The 12,806-nt window shown below is 43.0% G+C and overlaps 1 protein-coding gene across 6 annotated transcripts in view; it reads left to right on the top strand.

The window, feature by feature from the left end:
- Nucleotides 1-12,806, top strand: part of CLSTN1 (calsyntenin 1) — a 79,177-nt gene that overhangs the window by 52,638 nt on the left and 13,733 nt on the right. For 4 of the 6 annotated variants that reach the window (XM_057695782.1, XM_057695773.1, XM_057695755.1 and 1 more), the window contains 6 exons: nucleotides 1,238-1,433; nucleotides 2,847-3,055; nucleotides 6,406-6,555; nucleotides 6,670-6,855; nucleotides 9,382-9,630; nucleotides 9,951-10,072. In XM_057695782.1, coding sequence (XP_057551765.1) covers nucleotides 1,238-1,433; nucleotides 2,847-3,055; nucleotides 6,406-6,555; nucleotides 6,670-6,855; nucleotides 9,382-9,630; nucleotides 9,951-10,072 — 1,112 coding nt within the window. Of the gene's footprint in view, nucleotides 1-22; nucleotides 53-1,237; nucleotides 1,434-2,846; nucleotides 3,056-6,405; nucleotides 6,556-6,669; nucleotides 6,856-9,381; nucleotides 9,631-9,950; nucleotides 10,073-12,806 lie in introns of all 6 variants that reach the window. The other 2 variants (XM_057695776.1, XM_057695766.1) reach the window with 1 other exon arrangement.

Genomic DNA, 12,806 nt, shown 5'->3' with positions numbered 1-12,806 from the left:
GGTTTATCTTTTCTCCCTTTAGAGAGTTTTGAGGTGACAGTCACCAAAGAAGGTGATAAAGGGTTCTTTCTATCCCTCTGTGAACATTAACCCACTAACTTTGTTTATAAAATTGGGAATCAGTCCTTAAGCAGAAGAAACTGTCATGCTCTTTTACCCCTATTTATTCTCCTACTTTGTTTCTCTTTTAAGTATATTGATGGAAATTGTATGTAACCAAACCCTTGGTTAGAAATATCTGGAAATCAGACATCCATTTGAACTATGTGGGTAATCCTGTTCCTTTTTTAAAAAATTGGATTTGAGAGATTCACTTTGTCATCATTTTCCCCTAGTTGTCATTTTGGAAGAGTTCAGTTTTATTTTTATGTGGAAAATATTCCGTGAAGTTTTATACATACATCAAAGGATTTATATGTGTTCTCGCATGGGCCAGGATGGAGATCTAGATTTTACTTCTGATGCAGCTCGGAAACCAACTTGGACGCACTTGCGTTCCCAGGCAGGCTTCTTTCTCAGGTCCGATAGGATTAAGTCCGAGACAAGGGCAAGTCTAGCAAACCCCTCCCCAGAATGGAAACTGCATCTTAATCGTAGATGATAGCTGTTGAAATGGATGCCTGAGAAGTTGGTATTTCTACCTTTTTCTCATTCAGTAGTTTGTTTTGATTCCCTAATTTTAGCCAGGCTCATTGCACAGGAAGACTTGTTTCTTCGATTTTTGTTTTCTTTCTTTTCCTTTTTTTTTTTTTTGGACAGACTTTCTCTAATTCTGGTCCTGAACCTATGCCTCATGCTGCTTCCTCCCGACACTTCACTGTGCCTTTTAGCCTTCTCTCTGGTGCAAATCAAAACAGCCGCCCGGCCCTCCCAGGTGGCTGGCAGTTTCTCGGTGTTATCAGGCCTTGGCTGTTTGCTAATGAAACTACTTTCCCCCGGAGCTCTCTTAAGTACTCCTGTGAAATGCCTGTCTATATTTTTTCTCTTTCTCTCTTTTGTATTCCTGCATGAATGGATGCAAAGTTTAAACAAGTTGCTTGGAAAGCCAGAACATGCTTCTTTTTACTAAAGCCCCGGAACTTACCCCCCATCCAAGCACAAGTGCCCTTGCTTTGTCCACAGACCCCCAAACCCCTGGCTGCCGAATTGTTGTCGTTTACTTTCTTTGGGGGAGGAGGGAGGTGTGCCCTGGGTTCGCGGGGCGGAAAGTCTAACCCATGCTGCTTTGACTCCTTAGGTGAGATTTGTGGCTTTAAAATTCATGGGCAGAATGTCCCCTTTGATGCCGTGGTGGTGGATAAATCCACTGGCGAGGGAATCATTCGCTCAAAAGAGAAACTGGACTGTGAACTCCAGAAGGACTACACGTTCACCATCCAGGCCTACGACTGCGGGAAGGGGCCCGATGGGGCCAACGTGAAAAAGTCTCATAAGTAAGTGAGCTGGACAAAGTGTGTGTAAGGAAATGGTGTAAGGAAAATGGTGACCGTTGCCGCTGCCCCAAGACTTCTTGTTTTTGAAACGTGAGGCAGAGGCTGGTTCCAGATCCTCCCCAGTGAGACCGTCAGGTCTTTGCGGGCAGGAATCTGGTCTGTTTACCCTTGTGTGTGGCTCCCAGCCAGTGCCTGGCACACAGGTGTTGAATAAATGAACGAATGAGTAATTTTATCCCCCCAGATACTCTAGTGGAGAAACCAGGGCCATATATTGAAAATTTGAAAAGCCCACGTTTTCCCAGAGGAAGATATTTTGTTGTTACGTTTATCTTTTTTTCTGTAAATTTTGAGGGCATGAAATGCATTTGAACTGGTGGAAGAAAGCTGACTTGTGCACTCCGTCTGGGTGTGTTCACATCCTTCCTGCCAGTTGAGAGCTGTTGGTGTAATGGAGAAGATTGAACAGGACGTAGATTTAGTCTTTTTCTAGTCTTTTCTCCGTCACTTTCTGTTAATGCCTTCGACATTAGGCAAATTTAATTTTGTCGAATCTTGGTTACTACTTAGTGTGTTGGCTGAGGAAAGAGGATACACGGGTGAGGTGATGTCACGGAACCCATTATGAGGGTCAGGATGGATGGGTGCTGTTGGGGTGTGGAGGGTCATGGTGAACATGCCAGTGACTCATCCCCCCCCCTTTTTACGAAGTGTGATATTACCGTTTTCCATGAAAAAGACATTTCAGTCAGGGACCTTGTCTGATGCAGAAACATGCTCTGGTCAGTAGCACTTGAGACTGACAGTTTTCTGTTTGTAACCTGGTCTGGCGATGCCCTGCTTTCCTCGTGCCCAGGCCGGCGACATGGAACGTAGAACCAGGCAGGGCAAGTTGAGGTCCTTCATCGTTGGGTCAGTAGCGGGTGATATCTCAGCAGTGTGTTACTCATGGTCTCTATTCCTTAGAAGCAGGGTAGAACTTGTTTTAATGCTCATAATTTACCATCTTCTCTCTCTACTTCTTACCCCTTCTTCCTAATTTTTTTCCAGATTTTGCAACAAAACATTGTTAACTTTTTGATTGGAGAGCAAACAGTCGTCTAGTATAGTTTATCTCCTTTCTGCCTGCCCTGCCCCACATTCAAGAACGGCCCAAGTCTTGTATTTCATATCACTTTTTTACCAGCTGCCTTACTCACTAGGACTTGGGAGAATCAACCCAGATTCCTATCTTAACTTTTTGTCACCTCCACGCTAAATTAGAAACAATGAACAGTTTAATCTTTACCTCCCTCATAGAATTTAATAAAATATCAGAAAAAGGAAATTTAAGAATAGGGCAGAATTCTGTTCTTGGGGTAAAAAAACAAGCAAACCACACAGCTTTCCACCCCTCCCCCCCGCCTCTTCCAGAGCAACTGTCCACATCCAGGTGAACGACGTGAACGAATATGCCCCTGTGTTCAAGGAGAAGTCCTACAAGGCCGCGGTGGTGGAGGGGAAGCAGCATGACAGCATCCTGAGGGTGGAGGCGGTGGACGCAGACTGTTCCCCCCAGTTCAGCCAGATTTGCAGCTATGAGATCGTCACCCCGGACGTACCGTTCACTGTCGACAATGATGGTGAGACCCAGGAGCGAGCCTTCCTCGCCGTGGGGGGGGGACGGGGCAGGCAGACCCCTACGCCAGCTGGTGAAACTCCCAGTTCGTCTGTTCAGGCGGCTCTAAGAAAACACCATAAACGGGGCGGGGGTGGGATGCGGCAAAACAACAGACACTTAGTTCTCACAGTGGTGGGGGCTGAGAAGTCTAAGATCAAGGTGCTGAATGATTCAGTGTCAACGAGGCCCTGCTTCTTGCTGTGTCCTCACGTGGCAAGGAGAAAGCTCTGTAGTCTCTTCCTCTTGTAAGGACACAAATCCCATCCTGAGGGCTCCAGCCTCATGCCTTCACCTAAACCTCATCACCCCCTAGAGGCCCCACCTCCTCCTGCCATCACATTGAGAGTCAAGACTTCACCATAAGAATTTGGGGGGGGACACACATTCAGTCCATAGCAAGACCTAACTTGGTATTTCTGTCTCACATTTAAGTTTTTTTGTTTTTTGTATTTTAATTAAAGTGTAGTTGATTTACAATGTGTTAGTTTCGGGTGTACTGCAAAGTGATTCAGTGATATGCATATATATATGTATATATGTATTTTTTTTTCAGATTCTTTTCCTTTATAGCTTTCTGCAAAATACTGGCTATAGTCCCCTGTGCTATACAGTAGGTCCTTGTTGGTTGCCTACTTTATATATGGTAGTGTGTACATGTTAATCCCAAACTCCTAATGTATGCCCCCTCCCCCCTTCGGTAACCATAAGTTTGTTTTCTTTTTATAAATTTATTTTATTTATTTATTTATTTATTTATTGGCTGCATTGGGTCTTCGTTGCTGCACACGGGCTTTCTCTAGTTGCTGTGAGCGGGGGCTACTCTTCCTTGTGGTGCGCAGGCTCCTCATTGTAGTGGCTTCTCTTGTTGTGGAGCACAGGCTCTAGGCGTGTGGGCTTCAGTAGTTGTGGCACATGGGCTCAGTAGTTGTGTCTCATGAGCTCTAGAGCACAGGCTCTATAGTTGTGGTGCACGGGCTTCATTGCTCCGTGGCATGTGGGATCTTCCCAGGGTAGGGCTCGAACCTGTGTCTCCTGCGTTGACAGGCGGATTCTCAACCACTGCGCCACCTAGGAAGCCCCATGAGTTTGTTTTCTATGTCTATGGGCCTATTACTGTTTTGTATATAAAGTTCATTTGTATCATTTTTTTTAAACATTCCGCATATAAGCGATATGATGTTTGTCTTTGTCTGACTTACTTCGCTTAGTATGATAACTTCCAGGTCCATCCATTTTGCTGTAAGATGGCATCATTTCGTTCTTTTTTATGGCTGAGTAATGTTCCATTGTGTATATGTACCACATCTTTATCCATTCATCTGTCAGTGGACATTCAGGTTGCTTCCATGTCTTGGCTATTGTAAATAGTGTTGCAGTGACCATTGGGGTCCAGGTATCTTTTTTTCTTTTTTTTCTGGCTGCATTGGGTGTTCGTTGCTGCGTGTGGGCTATCTCTAGTTGTGATGAGCGGGGGCTGCTCTTTGTTGCGGTGCTCGGGCTTCTGTTGTGGTGGCTTCTCTTGTTGTGGAGCATGGGCTCTAGGGTGTGAGGGCTTCAGTAGTTGTGGCATGCGGGCTCGGTAGTTGTGGCTCGAAGGCTCTAGAGTGCAGGCTCAGTAGTTGTAGTGCACGGGCTTAGTTGCTCCGTGGCATGTGGGATCTTCCCGGACCAGGGATCAAACCCTTGTCCACTGCATTGGCAGGTGGATTCTTAACCATAGCACCACCAGGGAAGTCCAGGGTGCATGTATCTTTTTGAATTGTCGTTTTCTCCAGTTATATGCCCAGGAGTGGGATTGCTGGATCATATGGTAGCTCTATTTTTAGTTTTTTAAGAAACCTCCATACTGTTTTCCATAGTGGCTGTACCAATTTACATTCCTACCAACAGTGTAGGAGGGTTCCTTTTCCTCCACACCCTCTCCGACATTTATTATTTTGTAGCCTTTTTCATCGTGGCCATTCCGACTGATATGAGGTGATATCTCATTGTAGTTTTGATTTCTCTAATAATTAGCGATGTTGAGCATCTTTTCATGCATGCGCCTTTTGGCCATCTGTATGTCTTTTTTGGAGAAATATCTATTTAGATCATGTTTCTCTAATAATTAGTGATGTTGAGCATCTTTTCATGCATGTGCCTTTTGGCCATCTGTATGTCTTTTTTGGAGAAATATCTATTTAGATCATGTTTAAGTTTTTACTCTGTCCCCAGAAAGCCTCTTTTCTGGCACCAAAGTCTTGTGTTCTCTTGTAGGGCAATCCTCTTTTTCCTTTCCCACCAAAATCTAATAAAAACCCCCGACCTAAGGTGTTTTTATTTTTTATCTCCCTGCCTTTCAGTCAGCACGCATCTGAATGAGACTGTCTCTTAGGCTCGCTTTCTGTTCTCCATCAGATTTGACTCTTCTGCCTCATCATGAGGATGGAGGTTGATACCTCCCTGCCAGGCCCCTCCATCCTTAGTAATTGAACAGAATTAACTTATCCTGGAGCACAGCTTCTTTATTAGGTTATGGCTTCTTGATGATGCTATCATGTCTCCATTGTTAATGCATAGTCCAGAATCTTTGATGAAATGATGGGCACTGCAAACACTTTGCAGACATCTGCATTCACGTTCAGAAAGCAGGTTTCTGTTCTACTGGCTGAGGGTAGGAAATCTCTCTCCAGCAAAGTAAGTCTTTCAGCAAGAAGTATTTATTGCAGCTCCATCTTGTATTTAATATTTGAAATACTTGAATTATTTTGTCTTTTTTATGCTTCTGTATGTTAACTATTAAATCTTGAATATAAAACCAAATACAACTGTGAAAATAAAGAGGTTGGGGGACTTCCCTGGCGGTCCAGTGGTTAAGAATCTGCACTTCTGCAGGGAGCACAGGTTCGATCCCTGGTCAGGGAACTAAGATCCCGCATGCCAAGCAGTGCAGCCAAAAAAGAAAGAATGAAGAGGTTGAATTCTGTAGACTCATTCCTCTGCTTAAACAATCCTTCAGGGTGGATTTAGCGTGTGTTCAAGCTCAGGAAAGCCAGACTGAGTGTTCACTATCTCCAGCATCAGTTTATTTCTGTGTCAGTATTTCCAGGGCTTGATAGCACGTGCATTTTGTGTTTCAGCATAGGACGACAGAAGTCAAAAGCAGTGGGTTTGAAAATAATCTCGAAAAATATATATATATCTGAATCACTTTGCTATACACCTGAAAGTGACACAGTATTGTAAATCAACTATACTTCAATTTTAAAAAAAAGTCAGGAAGAGAAAAACAGCATGGGTTTGAGTTCTCACTGTTACTTTTCCTCTCGGAAGGTTATATAAAAAACACAGAGAAGCTGAACTACGGGAAAGAACACCAGTACAAGCTGACCGTCACGGCCTACGACTGCGGGAAGAAAAGAGCAACAGAAGATGTTTTGGTGAAGATCAGCGTCAAGCCCACCTGCATCCCTGGGTGGCAAGGTGAGCCTCACACTCTCTCTGCTGCTGTCACACCCGCTCTGAAAATTTGTTCACCATGGAGACCTAACGGGAGTTTTCCTCCTCTCCCCACCCCCCGGTGTGTGGGCCACGCAGGATGGAACAACAGGGTCGAGTACGAGCCTGGCACCGGCGCTTTGGCACTCTTTCCAAATGTCCACCTGGAGACATGTGACGAATCAGTGGCCTCGGTGCAGGTGACAGTGGAGCTGGAGACCGGCCACATAGGGAAGGGCTGTGACCGCGACACCTACTCCGAGAAGTCCCTTCACCGGCTCTGTGGTAAGGAGGCGGGAGAGGGGCTCTGAGCCCCTAAAAGTCTGTTCGAAGGACGTGTGTGTGCGCACGTGCATTTTAAGAACCACTGATTTGAAGCAAGTATTTCTCTAACAGACATTGAGAATCATCAAAATAGGGATTCTATAAGTGGAGTGAGCATGGAATGAAATGAGATATTTCTTTAAGGACTGAAGGAAAAAAAAAAACTATAGGCAATGCAGTAGCTTTTGGCAAATGTGAAGTAGAAAATGAAAACGAAGGAAGCCCGTGTCGAATTTAGTCTTTATGTCCCACAGAGAAGGTGTGGAGCAGCTGAGAGACAGAAGGATAGCGAATCTGACCCAAGGCTAGTTCTCCATCTTCACCGACAGTCAGTTTGGGTATTTTTCTGGTTTATCTAAACGCGGTAAAGGCGGGGCATGGATGCCTCTCGAGGAAGAAGCTGAGGAGGAGTGTTCCACTCGGCCGGTGGCAAAGCACCCGTAACTTCAGTGGCCTCTTGATAGTCACAAGGGCCGTTTGTGTTTCAAGAGCTGCCCTGTTACAGCTTTGCAGGGAGCATTTCCGGACCCTCACCTGCCTTTCCACTAAGTGATAACAACAGTTAGGTGTAGGCAACTGGTTTTCTTACATGATTGGAAATCGTCACATGAAGGATAAGCAAAAGGGAAGAAGGATATTCTCTGCTGGCACATCCTGACTCTGAGTCCAGATATTTATAATCATGTACCTAAATGTTTGTAAGTGAAGAGGTCTGGAATGTTTTCTCTTTCGTGCTGTGTAAGTGTAGTGTAAAAAACGTATGTTCTCATAATGCCATTATTTTTTATGGTAAATGAACATTTTCTCAGCAGTACAGTTTAAAGGTAGAAAGAATCTCCTATTTGAGTGCTTCCTAGACGCTGGGTCCTTCCACGTGTGTCGTTTCAATTAATCTTCCCATCAGGCCTGCAGAGGTGGTCGCATTGGCCTCATCTTTGCAGAGGAATTAATTGAGACGGAGGGAGGCCGAGTCACTTGCCCAAGGTCACGCTTTTAGGAAGTGGCCGAGCTGGGATTTGGACCAAGATCGTGTGATACTCGAAAGACCAAGCTGTCTCAGCCAAGTCATGCTGCCCCTAGGAATAGAGAAGTCAAGGGCCCAGTGGTTGGGAGAAGTTGCAAAATCCTCTGTGGAGGAATTTAGAAGAAAATCGAGCCTGGCAGTGTGTAAGAACAGTTGTGGAAATGTTTCATGTTCTTTAGCTTAGTATCCCATTTCTAGGAATTTATCCTAAGGAAATAGTCATGGAGACACACAGAGGTCCTCATCAGGACAAGGTTTATCACAGGAAAAAACTAGGGACAACTCCATGTGCATAGGACAGATCAGTTAAATACATTACAGTACAAATTCTAAGCAAGGAACTGCTATTCAGACATTTTAAATTATGCTCTAAAGAATATTACTGGGAATATATGTATGTATGTACATAGCAGGACTCCATTGTTATAATATATATTCACATGTATTATACATATCTTAAAACGTGTATATTCATAAAGAAAGGACTGAAAGTGTTTATACCCAAATGTTAATACTGGATATTTGGGGTGGGATCACAAGTAATGCTTCTTTTTTTTTCTCTTTTCTTTATTATTTTATTGAAGTATAGTTGCTGTACAACTTGGTGATTCACCATTTTTGAAGGTCATACTCTACTTTTTTTTCTTCCTTTTTTAAAAAAAATCCACGGTTACTATTTATTGAATCTTTTTAATAATAAAAACTCTTATTTTTGAGGAAAAGTAAACTGGAACTAGCAAATTATATAACCAATAATATAAAAATGGTACCTTAATACAGGCACCCCAGTGTTCATAGTAGCACTGTTTACAGTAGCCAAGGCATGGAAGCCACCTAAGTATCTATTGACAGATGAATGGATAAAGAAGATGTGTCACTCACACACACACACACACACACACAAAATGGAATATTACTCAGACATAAAAAAGAATGAAATATGGCTATTTGCAGCAGCATGGACGGACCTAGAGATTATCATACTAAGTGAAGTAAGCCAGACAGAGAAAGGCAAATATATGATACCACTTATATGTGGAACCAAAAAAAAAAAAACCACAAATACAAATGAACGTATTTATAAAACAGAAATAGACTCACTTAGAAAACAAACTTATGGTTACCAAGGGGGGGGGGGGATAAATTATGACTTTGGGATTAACATATACACACTACCATATATAAAATAAACAGCAAGGATCTACTGTATAGCACAGGGAACTATACTCAATATCTTGTGCTAACCTATAATGGAAGAGAATGTAAAGAATATGTATGTTTTTATATATACATATGTATAACTGAATCACTTTGCTGTGTACCTGAAACTAACGCAACATTGTAAATCAACTATATTTCAATGAAATAAGTAACCACATAAATGAAGATGTGGCTTTGAAATGCTTATTATCCCTCGTAAGCCCGTCGCGTGATGCGTGGCGTGTGTTACCGTGTTGCTTCAGGTGCTGCATCTGGCCCGGTTGAGCTGCTGCCTTCCCCGGGCGGCCCCTTGAACTGGACCGTCGGCCTCCCCACCGACAACGGCCACGACAGCGACCAGGTCTTCGAGTTCAACGGCACTCAGGCGGTGAGGATCCCGGAGGGCGTTGTGTCCGTCAACCCCAAGGAGCCCTTTACGATCTCTGTGTGGATGAGGCACGGGCCGTTTGGCAGGAAGAAGGAGACGGTCCTTTGCAGCTCAGACAAGACAGGTAGGTGAGCCACTGCGGTGGCGCCTGGGGGCGGGCACCTTATTCTCATCCCAGAGGCTCCCCCGGGCTGTCGGGGACGCTCAGTGTTCTGTGCTCAAGACACCGCACTGGTCTCCGGGCGTTTGGTAGTTTTACTCAGTGGATTGGGCCCCGCTTCTCAGAAAAGCCCAGGCATGTTTGTTCCTAAACCCTGCCTTGGCTCACCCTGGAGCGTTCATCCACGCGGATGAAACTGTGTCTTCAAGATCCGTTAAAGAAATACCTTTTCTTTCTCCTTTGGATCTTAAGTTGGAGTTTACCAGTAGAATTTCTCTTTGCAGATATGAACCGACACCATTATTCACTCTATGTCCACGGCTGCCGGCTTATTTTCCTCCTCCGTCAAGATCCTTCAGAAGAGAAGAAATACAAACCTGCAGAATTCCACTGGAAGCTGAATCAGGTGAGTGGATGGAAAACTCACTGCTGGGATTTTTTTCAGGGAGATTAAATGGGCACTGTGACCTTGCACAGGACCAGCTGTTTATGGGCAGGGTTCATTTAAGATTTTATGATTTCTGTGTCTGTGGGTAATAGGATAGCAAATTAAATCCACTGAACTCCTTTTCACTGAAAGCCTAAGTATTTTGTTGTTGTTCTTTTTTACATGTACGTGTTTTATACATAAAATGTTAATCCAGGCGTCCATCATTCTATTGTGCTTCACAGATATTGCAGTTTTTATATATTGAAGGCTTGTGGCAACCCTGCGTTGTCCGACGATGGTTAGCATTTTTTACCAATAAGGTATTTTTAAATTAAGGTACATAGACTGTTATTTTTCAGACGTAATGCAGTTGCACACTGAATAGACTACAGTGTAGTGTAAACATGCCTTTATAGGCACTGGGAGACCAAAACCACTTGTGTGACTCGCTTTGTTGTGATACTCGGTTTATTGCTGTGGTCTGGAACCAAGCCTGTGGTATCTCCAAGCTGTGCCTGCGCAGAGAAACACTATGTTTTAAATCCAAACTACTGTCTTATAATCTACCAAGATAAGCAGCACTTACTGAAGAACTGGGGTTGAGATCCTTGTATTGGTTTGTTCATTATTTACGGCCTTGGCTCCCAAATTGTGCCAAGGACCAGGGGTGCGATGGGATATTTTAGATATTCAAGGAACCAGCAATCTCGACATCTTTCAGACATGGTGTGAGCTACTAGCTCGTGCGAGTTTACAGTTTCAACATTAGATCACATTATACTACTTGAGATGATGTATCTTTGCAAAGCTGATTTTCTAACAGTTGCTGTGGTTAAAAGCAAGTGTCACGTGCACAGATTTGATATGTTACAGGAAATGAGGAGATGCTATAAACTGAGAAAGCCTTTTCATTAAAATCACAGCAGGTCCTTTCTTCTCGTGATTTAGAGTTGGGACAAGAAGGAGACCTTGGGCCTGAGCTTAATTTATTTGTCTCCTGGAGTTAGTGGATAAGAGCTGACATAGTGTCATATGTGCCTGTAGTTGGTAAAATATAACATTTTCTGAAACGGTTGCAAGGTAGATACATAGGTGCACATATGAGAAAGAAAAAAAGTATGTGATGGTGGGAAGATGAAGTGACTGTCTAGTCTGCAGTATCCATGTCTTCCTGTTGTGGTTTTTATTTACATAGATCATTTCTTTCTCGGAAACTTTTGTCATCATTTCTTTCAAGAAACTAAGAATAGTATCATCCAGAAAAAATCTTCTGCATTGTAGGTAGACATTTTAGGTGTAGTTCACTTTTAGTAACCATAGTCCGCATTTATATATTGAGTTTCTTCTGATTACATGTTTTAGAAACTGATAAAGTGGAAAATGGAAGATTTCAGATGCCTGTAAAGGTGGACAGATTAGCATAGGGAACAACCCCAACACACCCTTCACCTGGCGTCCGTAATTATCAGCTCTTGGTCAACCTTGTCTTATTGTTACCTCCGCTGTTAATAAGTTTCAGTATCCATCCAATGTCCAGATTGTCTCATAGGTGTTTTTGTGTTTACAGTTTTGTGTGTTTAAATCAGGATCCAAATAAGGGCCATGCATTGGGATTGGCTGATAGACGTTTTGAGTTTATTTGAATCTATAGATTTTCCTCTTCTCTCTTGGAATTTATTTGGTGACAGAATCAGGCTCTTGTCCCATCGAGTTCCCAGCAGTTTAGATTTGGCTGGTTGCGTCCCTGTGGTGTCATCCAACTCACACCACTCTCTTCTTTATACCCTGTGAATTGGGACTGAGCGCTAGAGGCTTGATTAGAACGGGGTTGGTATGTCTCTGATCTGTTTAAGCTCTGTCTGGTTGTTTCTCTTTGTGATTTGAGCAGCCATCAGTGGTCAGTGTCGCCATCCTTGTGGCACTTGATCTCTGGTCACTTGGGTCGTAGAAAGTGTGTTCCCAGGGAGGGCCCATGGGAACAGTTAATTCCTGAGTTCTTATATGTTGTTTTAATAGTTTGTCTGTGGTCTTTATACTGAAGGTCATTTTGGCTGGATATAGCATCTCTGGCTCAGATGTAAGATTTCCAAGAACAGAAAATCTGTTTTTCTCTTGAGTTCTGACATAAAACGTTGCTATTAAAATCTGGCAACGACCCGATTTTCTTTCCTTTGTAAAACATTCAGTCTTTTTGTTTGGATGACCATAGGATGTGTTTCTTTTTCTTCCTCCTCCTCCTCTTCTTATTCTTTTAAGGTCATTTAATTTTATGAATATGTCTTGGTTGTTTTAAGTCTGTTTTCCCAAATATGTGGTATGCCCTTTTAGTATCTAGTTTCAAACGTTTTGGTATTTCAGGGAAGTTTTTGTTATAGTTTTTAGTATTCTCTTCCATGGCTTGAGTTTTCCTCTCTGGGGACTCCTTTTATCTTTTGTTGATATTCCTACCCAGTTTTCCGTATCTTCCTCTCTTATTTAAATCATTCCTGTGTTTTGTCACCTCATCTCTGAGCTGCTCCAATTAGGAACTATGTTCTTTTCTGTGGTGTCACTTCCCGCATGTCTTTTAGTGTGTTTTGAAATCATAGATTATCATTTTCATCCTTTTTGTTAGGTATGTTTTTCATGATCTGAAGGGATGTTGTTCCCTTTTGGTTTTCGTTTTTTCTTTTTTTTTTCTTTTTTCTTTTAAACTTTGTGTGGGATTGCG

The sequence above is a fragment of the Hippopotamus amphibius genome, chromosome 1 (assembly GCF_030028045.1).
Source record: "Hippopotamus amphibius kiboko isolate mHipAmp2 chromosome 1, mHipAmp2.hap2, whole genome shotgun sequence".
NCBI classification, from domain to species: domain Eukaryota; kingdom Metazoa; phylum Chordata; class Mammalia; order Artiodactyla; family Hippopotamidae; genus Hippopotamus; species Hippopotamus amphibius.
This window is presented reverse-complemented; position numbering and strand designations above follow the sequence as displayed.